Here is a 17,973-nt window from a genome sequence, read left to right as displayed (position 1 = left end):
GATTGCTAAAGATGTTGAACATTTTTTCCCTATATTTGTTGGGCATTTGTGTTTCTTCATTGGAGAAGTGTCACTTGAACTCTTTTGCCATTTATTGACTGGATTTTTTTTGGTATTAAGTTTTTTGATTTCTTTATATATTCTGAGTTTTAAAATATATTTATAGGGCTGGGGTTGTGGCTCAGCGGTAGAGTGCTCGCCTAGCACGTGTGAGGCCCTGGGTTCAATCCTCAGCACCACATTTAAAAAATAAAATAAAGATATTGTGTCCATCTACAACTAAAAAATAAAATATTTTTAAAAATTAAAAAAATATATATTTATATTCTGGGTAGTAATTATCTATTAGAGGAGTAGCTGGCAAAGATTTTCTTCCATTCTATAGGCTTTCTCTGCTCTTAATCATTTTATTTGCTGTGCAGAAGCTTTTTAATATGATGGCATCCCACTTATTGATTTTTAATTTGATGACATCCTGCTTATTGAAGCTTTTTAATTTGATTCAATTTTACTTATTGATTCTTGGTTTTATTTCTTCTGCTTCAGAGGTCTTATTAATGAAGGCAGTGCCAGCACCAATATAATGGAGTGTTGACTCTAGCAGCTGCAAGATTTCTGGTATAATTCCTAAGTCTCTAATGCATTTTGATTTGACTTTTGTTCAGGGTGAAAGCTAGGTATCTATTTCCATTTTTCTACATATAACTATCTACTTATGTTTTTTTGTGTGTATGTGTGGTTCTGGGGATTGAACCCAGGGCCTTGTTCATGCGACACAAGCACTCTACTAACTGAACTATATCCCCAGCCCCACTTAATCAGTTTTTTTATTTATATATGTCAGCAGAATGCATTACAATTCCTATTACACATATAGAACATAATTTTTCACATCTCTGGTTGTATACAAAGTATATTCACACCAATTTGTGTCTTCATACACGTACTTTGGAAAATAATGATCATCATATTCCACCATCATTTGCTGCAGTCTGGCTGGGCAAAATAACCTGGGGGGGGGGTGTGTGACAAGCAACTTGTGAATGTTTGTCCCACTTTATTACTGGACAGCAGAGGTATATATACCTAACTAATTACACACAGCTTAACTTAGTTAACATCATCTAGGTACAGCAGTCAGTCATTAAGGAATCCTCATCATCTTAATGACTCATTGGCGTTACTTCACAAACCACTCCTCCTGGCAAAGTGCCAGGCGCCATCTTGACTTGATTGTGGCCCTCAAAAATCATTCTTAATCCCATGCCCCCTCCTGTCCCCTCCCACCCCTCTGCCCTATCTAGAGTTCATTTATTCCTCCCATGCTCCCTCTCCCTATCCCACTATGAATCAGTCTCCTTATATCAAAAAAAACATTTGGCATTTGTTTTTTTTTGTTTTTTTTTTTTGGGGGGGGGGAGATTGCCTAACTTCATTTAGCATTATCTTCTCTAACTCCATCCATTTACCTGCAAATGCCATGATTTTATTCTCTTTTATTGCTGAGTAAAATTCCATTGTGTGTATATGCCACATTTTTTTATCCATTCATCTATTGAAGGGCATCTAGGTTGGTTCCACAGTTTAGCTATTGTGAATTGTGCTGCTATAAACATTGATGTGGCGGTGTCCCTGTAGTATGCTGTTTTTAAGTCCTTTGAGAATAGACCAAGGAGAGGGATAGCTGGGTCAAATGGTGGTTCTAGTCCCAATTTTTCAAGAAGTCTTCTTACTGCTTTCCATATTGGCTGCATCAATTTGCAGTCCCACCAACAGTGTATGAGTATACCTTTTTCCCCACATCCTCGCCAACACTGTTGTTTGTCTTTATAATAGCTGCCATTCTGACTGGAGTGAGATGATATCTTAGAGTAGTTTTGATTTGCATTTCTCTAATTGCTAGAGATTATGAGCATTTTTTCATATATTTGTTGATTGATTGTATATCCTCTTCTGAGAAGTGTCTGTTCAGGTCCTTGGCCCATTTATTGATTGGGTTATTTGTTTTTTTGGTGTTTAACTTTTTGAGTTCTTTATATACCCTAGAGATTAGTGCTGTGATTGTGAGGGGTAAAAATTTGCTCCCAAGATGTAGGCTCTCTATTCACAGATTGTTTCTTTTGCTGAGAAGAAACTTTTTAGTTTGAGTCCATCCCATTGATTGATTTTTTAATTTTAATTCTTGCACCCAAAGAGTTTTATTAAGGAAGTTGAGGCCTAATCCCACATGATGGAGGGAAAGGCCTACTTTTTCTTCTATTAGATGCAGGGTCTCTGGTTTTATTCCTAAGTCCTTGATCCATTTTGAATTGAGTTTTGTGCATGGTGAGAGATAGGGGTTTAATTTCATTTGTTGCATATGTATTTTCAGTTTTCCCAGCACCATTTATTGAAGAGGCTATATTTTCTCCAATGCATGTTTTGGCACCTTTGTATAAGATAAGATAGTTGTAATTTTGTGGGTTAGTCTCTGTATCCTCTGTTCTGTACCATTGGTTTACCAGTCTGGTTTGGTGCCAGTACCATGCTGTTTCTGTTAATATTGCTCTGTAGTATAGTTTAAGGTCTGTTATTGTGATGCCACCTGCTTCACTCTTCCTGCTAAGGATTGCTTTAGCTATTCTGGGTCTTTTATTTTTCCAGATGAATTTTATGATTGATTTTTCTATTTCTATGAGGAATGTCATTGGGATTTTGATCGGAATTTCATTAAATCTTTATAGTGCTTTTGGAAGTATGGTCATTTTGATAATATTAATTCTGCCTATCCAAGAGCAAGGTTAGATCTTTCCATCTTCTAAGGTCTTCTTTGACTTCTTTCTTTAGGATTCTGTAATTTTTCATTATATAGATATTTCATCTCTTTGGTTAAGTTGATTCCCAAGTATTTTATTTGGGGGGCCTGCAGAGGTCTATGTAGGTGGATCTGGGCTGCCCAGCTTGACCTCCTGCAGTAGTCTGCTAGTAGGAAGGGGCGGTCCTGTGCCAAGGGCTAGCCTCTGGTGGGTGTCTGCCCTGCAGGTGCAGGGGTGGGCCCGGGCCTACAATGAGCCTGGATCCTGTGCCAGTCAGTTTTGATAATCAGCTTTGTAGTAAGTTTTGGGTTTTTTAAATATTTACATTTTTAGTTGTAGTTGGACAAAATACCTTTATTTATTTATTTTTATGTGGTGCTGAGGATCGAACCCCGGGCCTCACATGCGCAAGGCTGAGCCACAACCCCAGCCCCATTTTGTAGTAAGTTTTGAAATCAGGAATCATGGATCCTCCTATTTTTTCAATTTTATATTGGCTATTCCTTAAAGTTCCATATGAATTCAAGGATGAGGTTTTACATTTCTTTTAAAAAGTCATTAGATTTTTGGTAAGATTTACATTGAATCTGTAGGCTTCTTCAAGGAGTATTGCCATTTTGACAATATTAATTCCAATGATCCATGAATATGGGATGTTTTCTCATTTATTTAGGTCTTATTTAGTTTCTGTCAGCAAATCTTATAGTTTTCATTGTGCAAATCTTTTGCCTTTTTGGCTAACTTTATTTTGGGGTATTTTAGTCTTCTGGATTCTATTGTAAAAATTGTTAATTTTCTTTTTAGATTGTCCATTGCTAATGTATTGAAATTCAACTGGTTTTTGTGTGTTGAGCTTGCCCCCTGAAACTTTGCTGAATTTGTTTATTAGCTCAAGTAGTTTATATGTATATGTGCATGCCTGCGTGTGTGCATGTGTATTTTTGGATTATCTATGTACATAGTCATTTGATCTGTAAATAAACATAGATTTATTTCTTCCTTTTCAACTCAGATGGTGTTTATTATTTATTTATTTATTTTAAATAAATGACAGCAGAATGCATTACAATTCTTATTACACATATACAGCACAATTTTTCATATCTCTGGTTGTATATAAAGTATGTTGACACCAATTTGTGTCTTCATATATGTACTTTGAATAATGATGTCTATCACATTCCACCAACTTTGCTAATCCCCTGGCCCCCCTCCCTTTACCTTCCACCCCTCTGCCCTATCTAGAATTCATCTATTCCTCCCATGTTCCCCCTCCCTACCCCACTATGAGTCAGCCTCCTTATATCAGAGAAAACATTTGGCATTTGTTTTCAATAATACAATCAATAATTTAGACTTAATTGACATATATAGAATATTTCAGTCTGCATCAAGTGGATACACTTTCTTCTCAGCAGCACATGGATCCTTCTCTAAAATGAACCATATGATATGCCACAAAGCAACTCTTAGCAAATACAAAAAGGTAGAGATACTACTATGCATTTTATCAGATCATAATGGAATGAAATTGGAAATCAACGAAAAAATAAAAATTTCTCCATCGTCTGGAGACTGAACAATATGCTACTGAATGAACAATGGGTTACAGAAGACATTAAGGAGATTAAAAAATTCTTAGAGGTAAATGAGAACATAGACACAACATCGAAATCTCTGGGAGACTATGAAAGTAGTACTAAGAAGAAAATTCATTGCATGGAGTTCATTCATTAAAAGAAGAAAAAGTCAACAAATATTTTATTTTATTTGCCTAATTCCTCTAGTTAGGACTTCCTTCCAGTACAGTGTTGAATACCAGTGGTAGAAGCAGGCATCTTTGTCTTATTCCTGACCTCAGGGGGGAAATTTTCAGTCTTTTACTATTCATTATGATGTTAGCTGTGGGTTAATCATAAATGCCTTATATCATATTAGGGAATTATCTTCTATTATAACTTGCTGAGATTTTTGATCACCAAAAGGTGTTAAATTTTGTCAACTGCCTTTTCTGCATCTTTTGAGATGATCATGTAGGACTTTTATTGTTGTTCTATTAATGTGATATATTACATTGATTAGTTTTCTTTTCTTTTTTTCCAAATAATGCCTTCATGTTGGTTTGCACATTGTAAGTCATGTACTTGTCAAGTACTTTTTTGCTTTTATTAGTGCATAATAAAATTTGGGTTCCTTTTGACATAATTATACATGCATGGAATTTAATTTACTCCATTTCAGTCCCCAGTGCTTCCCCCCCACACCCCCGGTTCTTTTCCTCTGCTCTACTGGCATACCTTCCATTTATTTATTTATTTGTTTATTCTTAATTGGTGATTTAAAGATATACATAAAGGTAGAATTCACTGTGGTGTATTTATACATGTACATAGCATAATTTTGTCATACTCATTGATTGATTTTCTTATGTTGAAACATCTTTGCATTCCTGGGATAAATCCCATTTGGTCATGATGCATGATCCTTTAAAAAAATATATATATGTGTGTGTATGTATGTATATATATATATATATATATATATATATATATATATATATATATTTAGTTGTAGATGGACACAATATCTTTATTTTGTTTATTTTTTTAATGCGGTGCTGAGGATTGAACCTAGTGCCTCATGCAAGCAAAGCAAGCGCTCAACCACTGAGCTACAACCCCAGCCCATGCATGATCCTTTTAATGTGTGCTATAGTTTGTGTGTGGTCCCTTTGTTAGAGACATTGTATTGTATTTTCTGTCTAGTTCTATCTATTATTAAATTTGCAGTATAGAGGGCTAGGAGTGAAGCTCAGTGGTAGGGTGCTTACCTAGCATACACAAGGTTCTGGGCTTGATCCCTAGCACTAAAAAGAGAAAAGAAATTTTGCAGTGCATTTTTCAAGGTCTGCAACTGTTATTGTAGAATTGTCCATTTCTCCCTTCAATTCTATCAATATTTGCTTAATGTGTTTTGGGATCTCTGTTGTTTGGTGTGTATATATTTATCTTCTTTTATGGTCATGCTTATTTTTAAAATGTAATTACTAATTGTACATGGTTATGGGGTACAGTGAGATAACTTGATATAAATGTGTAATGATCAAATTAGGTCAGTTAACTTTTCATTTCTGTAAACTTTTTTGTGTGTGGTACTGAGGATTGAACTCAGGATTTCTCACATATTAGGCAAGGACTCTACCTCTGAACCATACCTCTGGTCCATTTTATTGAATTTTATTTTGATATAGGATTTCCCTGTGTTGCCAAGGCTGGCCTCAAATTTGCAGTCTTCCTGCATCAGCCTCTTGAGTAGCTGGGATTACAAGCATGTACCACCACACCAAGTTATATTTTTTATGAACAGACAATAATCACATTTATGAGGTACAGTGTGATACTTAAGTGCATAAATACAGCATGTACTGATCAAATCAGAGTAATAAACATTTCTATCTCCTTGTCACTACTTTGTGTTTGGAGACTTCAAGCTCCTCTCTTCTAGCTATTTATATAATAGATTATTGTGCACTAGCTATGGTCACCCCATAGTGCTATCAAACACTAGAACTTATTACTCCTATATAAATATGTCACATTTGCTAAATGTTATCTGATGTCACTTTATGCCCCCCTCCCCAGCCTCTAGTAACCACTCTTCTATATTCAGATCAACTCTTTTAGCATCCATACATCAGAGAGAAGATGCAGCATTTGTCTTTCTATGTCTGGATTATTTCACTTAACATAATATCCTCTAGTTTCATCTATTTTACTATAAATGATAGGATGTCATTATTAATCATTCTATCTTATTGAAGATTTGGCCTTTTTCTTAGTGTAAAATATCCTTTTTCTCCTGTAATTTTTTTTTTGCTTAAAATCTACTTTGTCAAGTATTATTATAGTCAGCCTGCCCTTTTTTAGTTATATTTGCATGGAAGAGCTTTTTCCATCCTTCACTTTCAACCTACATGTGATTGGGGTATCAAGTGAGTCTCTTATAATTGGCACATACAGTTGGCCTTCAGTATTCTTGGGTTCCACACCCATGGATTCAATTAGCTGTAGATTGTGGACTATGTAGTTAGACCAGTGGTAGTTGTGTCTATTCTGAACATGTTCATGTCTTTTTTCTTATCATGATTCCCTAAATGATGCAGTATGCTAACCACTTACATAGGATTTATATTGTATTTATACATGATAAGTAACCTAGAGATAATTTAAATTTAAAGTATGGGAGAACAAACATAGTTTATATGCAAATACAGTTCTGTTTTATGTAAGGTATTTGAGCTTCCACATAGTTGGTATCTGTGGAGGGAAGGGTGTCCTGGAACCAGTCCCTAGTGGACACCACAGACAGTTGTTTCAGACAATTCAGTGGAGGGGCCAGTTTCCACCATCGTCTGTGAGTACACTCTGCTTTTATTCCTATTCTAAAATTCTTGTGTTGTGAGAAAGAGACAGTTTTCTGTGTTTAAGAAAACAGTATTGTTAAAAGTGTAACACAAAGGATGTGATCCAGCCCAGAACTAGGTTTAGCCCTATATTTATAAGCTCTACTGCTTTAATTGCAAATGTGTAAAGGCAAGAGTACTTCCACTTGAGGGAAGATGTATATCTTTTTCTTTCCTCACTGGAAAAATGTTTTCTGGTAAAGCAAAATTCATTTTTATTATAGTAATGGTTTCTAAAAATTAAAGTATAAACAAAAAAGATTGAAAAGAGGTGGAATCTTCTGCTAACCAGAAGTATTTTTATCTATTCACAGTCATTCCTACTCCATCCATAACCCTACAAAGACTATGTATCTCTTAGTTAATTAATCAATTAGTCATTTAATTCAATATTTACTGAGCACCTACTATGTGCCAGCTCTGCTTTTATGCCTGGGGATTCTGTGGTAGAACAAACAGACAAAAAAAAATTCATGCCTCATGGAACATGCATTCTAGTAAGGAAATAAGATTAAATAAGTACATAAATATGTTACATAGCTTAATGGTGCTAAGAAGAATAAACATGAAAAGTTGTATGAAATGTTTAGAGATGTTGAGATTTTATTTTGAATGGTCAAGAAGGTCTTCAAAGAGAAAGTGTCTTTTGAATAAAGATCCAAAAGAGATAGAAAAGCTGGCCATGCCAACACAGGAATAAAGTGTGTACTTGCACCTGGCAGAGGGGAAATCCAAATATAGCAGCAGTTTTGTGTGTTTAGGGACAGCATCTGGGCCTTGACAGGAGCTGGAGAAGGAGGAAGGGAAAGGCAGGGCTTTTCCTTGGAGAAAAATTGGGGCCATTGAAGAGTACTGAGCCGAAGAACAGACAGGATCTGACTGTACAGGGTTGCTCTTGATGCTGCTCGGAAAAGGATTTTAAGGTAACAAGGTCAGAGGCAATGAAGCCACTGCAGAGGCTACTGCAGAAATTGAGGCAAGGAATGATAAAGAGCAGAAGTGGGGAAGGGGGTTGAATTCTGGGAGTGTTTAAAGGTAGAGGCAATAGGATTTGCTGAGGTCTAAACTTGGGCTGTGAAAGAGAGAGGAAAGCCAAGAATAACCCTGTATGATTCAAAGAATAGAACTGAATGAATTGAGGTGAGAAAGACTGTGGGATGACCTATTTTTGAAAGAATATGAATAGCCCGGTTTGGCCAGGTCAGTTTTGAGATGAAACATGTGGGTATGTCAAGCAGGCAACTGGATAATTGGAAACGGAGCTTAAGGCAAGGTGCAGGCTGGTTGTACAAATATAGAAGTCTTCAGCATGAAGTTGGATCCTAATCCAGGGCTGAGTTAGGTCGCCTAAGGAGTGTTACCGGAAAAGAGTCCACAGTCTGAGCCCCATAAGGGCTAGGGAGAGGAGAAAGAATCAGTTTAAAAGACTGACAAGGAACAACTGGAAAGGTAGGAGAAAAAGCAGCCAGCATGATGCTCTGAAAGCCCACAAGAAGGTTGTCCAAGGATATAAGAGTACCTCTTAGCATTCTTGCATTACACATAACGTTTCACCCCTTTGTTTCCTGACTAGTGCTGAGCCTTCCCCTTCAGCTAGAAAAATGGCAGTGTTCAAGAAGTTAAAACTTCTTCTCTGGAAGAATTTCATCTTAAAGGTAGGTATAGTTATTCATGGTGGGATGTAGGTTCTTGGGAGTGACGGAATGTTTATGTGAAATTGGTTGCTAATAATGGGTTAAAGAAACAGTAAGAACGTTGCTTGTAAAGGGGCACTATTCTGCAAATAAGTCATGTTTCCATGGTAATTCTGTTAACCCTCATTATGAAAGATGATATCATTGTCTGATTTCCAACCAGTGGTGTTGTAGAAAAGTTAATAGAGGGGCTGGGGCTCAGTGATGGAGCACTTGCCTAGCATGTGCAAGGCACTGAGTTCGATCCTCAGCACCACATAAAAATAAATAAAATAAAGGTATTGTGTACAACTACAACTAAAAAAGATATTTAAAAAAGAAAAGTTAATAGAGATGTTTCTATTAAACTATTATTCTCCCCACCCCATTTGTTATATAGGGAGACTAGAAGAAAGGATTTTTTTTTTTTTTTTGGTACCAGGGATTGAACCCAAGGACCACATCCCCAGCCCTTTTTTATATTTTACTTAGATACAGGGTTTTGATGAATTGCTTAGGGCCTTACTAATTTCTGAGGCTGGTTTTGAACTCTTGATTCTTCTGCTTCAGCCTCCAGAGCCACTGGGATTATAGGATGCGAAATGGAAGAACATTCTCCTCAATAGAGACTTAGAGTCTGATTTTGAGTTAACCTGTAACTTTTGTTTTTATTTTAGAAGCGGAGGATTCTGATGACAGTGCTTGAAATCTTGATGCCATTACTATTTTCTGCAGTTGTATTGTATCTTCGTTTTAATAGTGTCCCAAGAAAAAGAGCTGCTACTAATTACAGTGCAATTGATGTCAGTTCGCTGCCAGACTTCTTCCATCAGTTTCCTGTGAAAAATAAATTTCAACTAGTTTATATCCCTTCCAAGAGTGAGACTTTGAAGGCTCTCACTGAAATGGTGGAAGATACTTTCGATGTTGAGTTTGAAGGTTAGACATAAGGTGGGGAAAGGATAGGGAAGGTATTTTCACATAGTATGAAACTGTTTTCTGAGAGTTCTGCTTATAGAAGTAATTCCAAATCTGAGGTTTTCAAATTCTAAAGAGCCCACGCAGGTGGTAGTTGGAGGAAAACTGTCCATGATACATTTTTATTATTTCAAAAAACACACTGGAGACATATATTTATATCATGAGGCTTCAAGGGTAATCAAAATGTTAAATGTTAATAAGTATTTTTAACTATCATGACCCTATTATTTCATGTTAATCAGAAGATCTGATTGCCAGTTATTACATGTCTCTGACTAATAAAGAATGGAAACCATTCAGAGACTCTGACAGGTTCTGTGCTTCTCTTGTTCCATTCTACTTCAGTCTCCCAGGGAGGAAGAAAGGTCCTCAAAAGGTCATAAGATTGTACTCCTGCAGTCCTGGCTATTTGGGAGGCTGAGTCGGGAGGATTGCTGGAGTCCAAGCCTGGTCAACATGGTGAGACTCCATCTGGAAAAAAAAGATTCAGCTCATGTCCTTCCAATTGCACCAAGAGTGAACCAGATTCTCCAGGCTGCCTCTGCCTTCCTCTCCAGCCTCCTCCAAGCCCACTCTCCCTGTGCTGTCATATCCTGCACATGCAGGTGGCTTTTCACCAGCTCTTCCCTCTGGCAAAAAACAAAACAAAACAAACAAACAAACAAACAAACAAACAAACAAAAAAACTGTGCTCCAGCCCTTCTGGGGAGCTATTCTCTCTTAGCTTCAGGTTTTAGCTGAAATGATGCTTATGAAGGTAGCTAAGCAGATTTTCAGTTTCTCGCCTCTGCCTCATTCCCCTTGACGGATTTCTATAGCAAATAGCAAGGTCCTGAGGAAGTAAGTAGTTAAGTATTGAAGATTCCAAAGTCAGCAAGCCAGCTGGAGCACATTGAGAGAGTGGCTTGGGCTGAGGTTTAAGAAGTTGGTAGGAGCCCCGTAATTCTGAGTCTTGCAGACCATGTTGTATGTGCAAAAGGCAGCCATCTATGGGGTTTTAAGAAAACATATAGTTTGTTTTAAAGTATTTAAATTTAAAATTTTTTAAGTTTGAAAGTTCTATGATATAATTTGATTTAAAAGATCTGATAGCTTGAACTAGGGAGATGGAGATACATAGTTGAATTCAAGATACATTTTGGAATTAGAAGGGATCAGTCAGAAGCCTTCTTGCCTTTTTTGGACCTTCCTCAGTCAGTACCTTACCCCTTCAGAGAAGTGTTTCCATCTGTATGGATTTCCCCCTCACTCCCAAACAAGCCTCAGTCACCTCCGCTTCAGAAGGAAACATTTCCTGTATTCTTTCCCCTTTAAGATCCTTCTTCAGGCAATTTATGTTTGTCTGATAAATATCTTGGAAATTATTTCTATTTTATTTCTTCCCACCCACTTAGTAACATAATCTCTGTTTTGCCCTCAGTACTAGAGTGATATCTGCTAAGAAAATGTGATCAGTGTCTTGCTAGTTGCCAAATCCAGGACTTCCTTTCTAGTCTTCATTCTCTGTGTCTTTGCTATACAACAGGGCAGTGTCCAAATACTTCTTCCTTGAAATCCTCTTCTCCTTTGCTGTCTTTTGTTTCTGCTTTCCTGATATCTTTGCTTCCCTCTGTTTTACTCACTTCTTGTTCCCCAAACACTGCCTTCCTTTCTCACTGTTCTCTTTAGCACAAATGTGATACATGAAACTGTATGGTATTAATTAAAGTTAGGTGCCTAATCCCAAGTCCTACTTCCCAGAATTCTTTTACAAATTGGAATGTACTTTTCTGGGATTTAAAAAAATCTTCAATACATTGAAACTTACAGTAAATACAGGAACTCTTTGTACTGGAAATTTTACACAATATAAAAGATAAAAATAACTTTTCCTTTTTATTCCATATCCTAATAAAATTCTTCACCCTAGAGTAATGACAAATAACAGTTTGATGATCTTTTCCAGTGTGTGGTGGACATCAGTTTTGGTTTTCTTCCTGTAGCCTGTTTCTCTGAGAGTCTGACCCCCTCCCGCTCTCAGCTCATGTATTTTCATTGCTGTTGACTGCACTCTGGGCTTGGGATAGATCATGTAACCAACGCCTAAACCAATCTGCACTTTGCAGTCCCTTGCATGGATGATCTGTCATGGAGGCATGCTTAGTGGGAATCAAGGAAATGTGAGATTGTTTTCCTGGAAATTTCTGAAAAAGAGGTTATTGCCATTCTCTCTGGTAATATATCGGACTAGCTCATTTGGATCATCCCTCCAGTGAAAAGTAAATACTGGATGAAAACTAAAAATATGTTCTTGGAAGCATTAAAGAACTAAATAGTCAGGAATTATCTAGCAAAAAAATATATAAGTATTTTATCTTTTAATCCAAGGGATGATTACTTAGGTATTAATTTTATAACTATTTATTAAACTGAGCATTTTGTTTTGGATACCTTCATATGTATCTGATAATTTTTACAATTTAACTGTGTATATGTGTGTGTGTTTAAAAAGAAACCTAAGCCAGGTGTGGTGGCAACATACCTGTAGTCCCAGCTACTGGGAGGCTGAGGTGGAGGAATTGTAATAAATAATAAATAAATATAACCTAAATAAGGCTAAAGAAACAAAACAGAAACTGTGCCTATCTGTCCATATTTGAAATAAATAAATTTACTCCTTATATCTTGGTGGACATCCTTCTTACACTTTTTTAAAAAATATTTTTTAGTTGTCGATAGATCTTTATTTTTTTTATTTATACGTGGTGCTAAGAATTGAACCCAGTGCCTCACACATACCACACAAGGGTACTACCACTGAGCCCCAACTTTTTCTAACCATGTAAATACCTAAAAATTGGATCCTATTGTAGGAACAGTTTTGTTGTCTGACTTTTATCACCATATTGTAAATGTATTTCCAGCTTGTTAGATAATTTCCTACATAAAAATATCTAGATGAAAGAAAGAACCCAAAGAGGCCCTAAATTGCTTTTGATGAAACATGCATCGTTCTAGAGGAAATTGAACTAGTTTTCATAGCCTTGTAAGGCACAGAGCGAAATAAGAATTTAAGGCTCATTCAAGGTGGAGTGTCAAATAGGAGACTATCTCTCCATAAAGCTGGAACCCAAATTGCCTACATCTTTAATCTAAAGTAGAAGTAAATATATATCACTCCTACCCCTGAGGATCTGCAGGAATGTTGCCTTGGAATTGAGCACAACAAGGAGAGCTCAACCCTGAGACATGTAGCTCAAATTCAAGGAGAGACACAAGGCAGTTGTGGGGAGAAAAGAATAGGGGGAAAAAAAGGAATGAAAGTGAAAAAAAAGAAAAATGAAAACCCCTCACACTATGAAGTGGGATTCAAGACTGAGAGACGCAGTGTAAGTCTTCTTTGGAGGATATACCATCATTCTGTATCTCAAAGAAGACACTCCCCCACCCCACACACAAATATTTTAATGTCAGTGAGCAAATGTGCCAGGAAATGATACCAAGGGTGACAAACAGTATTAACAACAGAGAGCAAAAACAGAAATAGAGGGGGTGGGGTTGTGGCTCATCGGTAGAGTGCTTGCCTTGCATGGGTGAGGCATTGGGTTGAATCCTCAGCACCACATAAATGAATGAATGAATGAATAAATAAATAAATAAAATAAAGATTAAAAAAACAGAACTAGAAGATTCAGATAATGGAATTATTAGTCTCAAATTACAAAATCACTACTTAGTTCAAAAAATAAAAGAACATATTTGTAGGTAGTATGTCACTATAGTCACTTAGCCAATTGAACTTGGGAGGGGGCAAACATTTCTAGAAAAGAAAAATAAAATAACCAACATGTAAAACTTGGGTTATAAACAAGATATGAAAGGATGAAATGGAACTTAAACTTCCTACAAAAATAAAGATCATTCTTTTAACAACAACAACAACAAACCCATCAGGCTTTACCCAGGTCTCAAGTTACTCACAGGACATAATTCTCTCTCTCCCTTCCTTAGCATGAAGTCCCAGGACAGTTGCTAGCAGTTCTTGGGATTGTAGACTTCCAGTTCATGTTCTGACCTGATTAATCAGATTCTTTTTTTTTTTTAGAACTAAATCAAACAGATTTTATTAAATTTTGTTAGAATGAGGAAAACAAATGATATAAAATAAGTCTTAAGAAATGCTCTTTTGTACTACTATCTCAAACTATTTTTCAGTGTTTTACAAAATGCTCACATGGCAAATGCGAAAAACTTCAATACTCTTGTAACTTTTGCTGCAATAAATGCAACATTAACAAACATACAAATTTCTTCTGTGTCAATTTTTTTTTTTTTAAAGAGAGAGAGAGAGGCAGAGAGAGAGGGAGAGAGAAACTTTAACATTTATTTTTCAGTTATTGGCGGACACAACATCTTTGTTTATATGTGGTGCTGAGGATCGAACCCGGGCCGCACGCATGCCAGGCGAGCGCGCTACCGCTTGAGCCACATCCCCAGCCCCTGTGTCAATTTTAAAAGTTGAATTACTGAATCACATACTAATTTTTATGTTACTCATACATATTTTATTCATTCACATTTAACGAGATCATTGCCAATACATACATTATTTTCCTTAACTTTATTTTTACATTAAGTCAATGTCTGTCATGCAGCCATCCAAAACCTTACAATAAAATTACACAGGTTTGTAGTCTAATTTAGATTCTAGCTTCTTAGAATCAGTCACTTTTCTGACTGCTTTCATGAAGTCTTCTTGAACTACAAAATCATGATCAGCACGAATTGCAAACATACCTTTTTCAGTGCAAACATTTCTCAGGTGATTAATCAGATTCTTGTCTGATGTCTCTTGTCTTCCCACCTTCTGTCTTTTAATTTCTTTGCTCCTATATTTGCGAAATGAATGAGTGAATGGAGAAGTAAACTGATATTTTATATCTCCTTAGGTAGAGAGGGGGAAGTAGATAGCATTTGCCTGCACACCCAGCTGCTCTCTAATTGGATTTTTTTCTCTATAGTTCTAGGCTTTTCTTCCATGTCTGTGTTTGAAAGTTACAAAATTAATGATCCCAAAGCTTTCTACATATTGGTAGGAATTGTTTTTGACCATAACTTCAATGACAGCAGGGAACCTTTGCCACTTGGGGTAAGAAAATCTTTTCTGTAACAAACTTCTTTTACAACTTTACCTTGAGCCTAAGTAGCTTATTTGCTCCTCTGCTTTCCTCTGTGGTAGCTTTGCCATCTTATTTCCAGAGTTGATGAGAGAATGCTTTTGTGTTTCATGTCTTACCACTGGTCTTTGAAGTCCCTTTGGCTTTTAGATTCTTTAAAAGAGAATTTATTCTGAGCAAACTTCTGTCCTGACAATGCTGGATGACATGTATTTAACTGCTTAATTATAGAAGTGGGCTCCAAACCAGGGTACATAAAGCCCAGTCCTACCTCTGCACCTTATTAGTGGTGCAAACTCAGGAAAGTTATGAAATGGTGTCTGCAATGTCTAACATTTTAGGGCCCCAGTGTCCTTACTGGTGTAGTGAAGTTATTATTAGTGCCTAACATACAGGGTTGTTGTGAGAATGAAATAGATTTATGTCTGTTAAGCACTTAGAACAGAGCCTGTAATAGGAGTTTTCCAGAGAGGATTAGTTATTTTGCCATTATTACTAATCTCACTTCAGGTATGATAGGTTTCTGTGTGTGTTTAAGGGAAAAAAACAGTTAAAACAGTTAAACATTTGAATATTTAATGTTTTAGAATGGGAAAATTACTCATGTACAGTTTTTGTGCTCTATGATCTGATGATTAACTAGAACTTGTGTGGGGTTAATAAAATAACCGGGAATACTTTGTAGGCACTTCACTCATCAATGCCAGGCACATTGCAGACACCATTTCATGTAAGCCTACAGCAGTCTTCAAAATAGGAACTGATAATAGCATCCCCATTTTATTGATGGGGAAACTGAAGCATAAAGAAACTTGTCCAGGGTAGTATAGTTCTTCTATAGGAGATTTTGAGTTTAGGTCCAGTGGCCTGGGTTCAGAGTATTCAGTATCCTATTATTTTTCCCCAGTTTGGTTCCAGGGATAATTTGCAGAGAATGCAGGGAAGACCTGCATGAGAGAATGCTATGTGGTCAGTTCCAGGACTGACATCAACCAGTGTGGGCCTTTCCTCCAGTCACAGCTGATGTCAAGCACAGTGCTTTGTTTTGCCACTGCTGAATTTCACCATCTTGTGACCAAATTTGTTTTCTCTTTATACTCTGTAGGTGAAGTATAACTTGCGCTTCAGTTATATTCGGAGGAACTTTGCATCAATGAAGCATGCGTTTCTTCAAGAGGACTCCGAAGGCTGGTGCACATCCTTTCTTTATCCTCCTAACCTAAGCTATGAACCCAGGGAATTTGCATTTACTGATGGCGGAATCCCTGGTGAGGAAATCCAGAAGCTGTGTGAACTACCATGAGCATACCCACTCTTGTCCTATGGCTCATATTTGGTTATTTTATTTTTTAAAATTTGTTATACATGACAATAGAATGCATTTTGACATATTGTACGCAAATGGAGCATAGCTTCTCCTTCCTCCAGCTGTACATGGTGCAGAGTCACTCCAGTAGTGTAATCACACATGTACATGGGGTAATAATGTCTGTCTCCTTCTACTGTTCTTCCCATCCCTGCAGCCCCACCCCTCCTCTCATTCCCCTCTACACAAACCAAAGTTCCTTCATTCTTTCCTCTCCCCCTACCCCACTATGGATCAGCATCCGCTGATCAGAGAAAACATTCAGCTTTTGGTTTTTTGGGATTGGCTTATTTCACTTAGCCTGATGTTCTCTAGTTCCATCCATTTACTTCCAAATGCCATAATTTCATTCTTCTTTAAGGCTAAGTAATATTCCATTTATATATGTACCACATTTTCTTTATCCATTCATCTGTTGAAGGGCATCTAGGTTAGTACCATAGTTTAGCTATTGTGAATTGAGCTGCTATAAACATTAATGTGGATGTGTCACTGTAGTATGCTAATTTTAAGTCCTTTAGGTATAGACCGAGGAGAGGGATAGCTGGGTCAAATGTGGTTCCATTCCAAGTTTTCTGAGGTATCTCCATACTGCTTTCCATTGTGGTTGCATTAATTTGCAGTCCCACCAGCAATGTATGAGTGTACCTTTTCCCCCACATCCTCGCCAACACTTATTATTGCTTGTATTTTTGATAATTGCCATTCTGACTGGGGTGAGAGGAACTCTTAGAGTAGTTTTGGTTTGCATTTCTCTAATTGCAAGAGATCATGGACATTTTTTATATATTTATTGATTGGTTGTATTTCTTCTTCTGTGAAATGTCTGGTCAGTTCCTTAGCCCATTTATTGATTGGGTTATTTGGTTTTTTGGTATTAAGTTTTTTGAGTTCTTTATATATCCTGGAGATTAGTGCTCTATCTGAGGGGTGTGTGGTAAAGATTTTTTTTTTCCCATTCTTTAGACTCTCTCATCATGTTATTGATTGCTTCCTTTGCTGAGAAGAAACTTTTTAGTTTGAATCCATCCAATTTATTTATTTTTAAATTTTACTTCTTGTGCTTCAGAGACTTGTTAAGAAAGTCAGGTCCTAAGGTGACTTAATGAAGATTTGGGCCTACTATCTTTTTTTTTTTTTTTTTTTTTTTTTTTTGAGAGAGAGAGAGAGAGAATTTTTTTAATATTTATTTTTTAGGTTTTGGTGGACACAACATCTTTATTTTATTTTTATGTAATGCTAAGGATCGAACCCAGCACCCCACGCATGCCAGGCAAGTACGCTACCGCTTGAGCCACATCCCCAGCCCCGGCCTACTATTTTTCTATTAGGCAGATGCAGGGTCTCTGCTCTAGTGTCTAAGTGTCTCTGCTCTAGTGTCTAAGTGTCTAGTGTCTTTGATCCACTTTGAGTTGATTTTTGTGCAGGGTGAGAGATAGAGGTTTAATTTCATTTTGCTACATATGGATTTCCAGTTTTTCCAGCACCATTTGTTGAACAGTTATCTTTTCTCTGATGTATGTTTTTGGTGCCTTTGTCT

General features: G+C 36.8%; 1 protein-coding gene across 1 annotated transcript in view; it reads left to right on the top strand.

Annotated features, from left to right (window-relative positions):
* LOC107146499 (ATP-binding cassette sub-family A member 17-like) overlaps positions 1-17,973 on the top strand; it is a 103,345-nt gene that overhangs the window by 10,109 nt on the left and 75,263 nt on the right. The window contains 4 exon segments of the mRNA XM_048790059.1: positions 8,831-8,912; positions 9,608-9,869; positions 14,912-15,039; positions 16,173-16,335. Of these exon segments, the coding sequence (XP_048646016.1) occupies positions 8,831-8,912; positions 9,608-9,869; positions 14,912-15,039; positions 16,173-16,335 (635 nt within the window).

The sequence above is a fragment of the Marmota marmota genome, unplaced genomic scaffold (genome assembly GCF_001458135.2).
Source record: "Marmota marmota marmota unplaced genomic scaffold, marMar, whole genome shotgun sequence".
NCBI classification, from domain to species: domain Eukaryota; kingdom Metazoa; phylum Chordata; class Mammalia; order Rodentia; family Sciuridae; genus Marmota; species Marmota marmota.
This window is presented reverse-complemented; position numbering and strand designations above follow the sequence as displayed.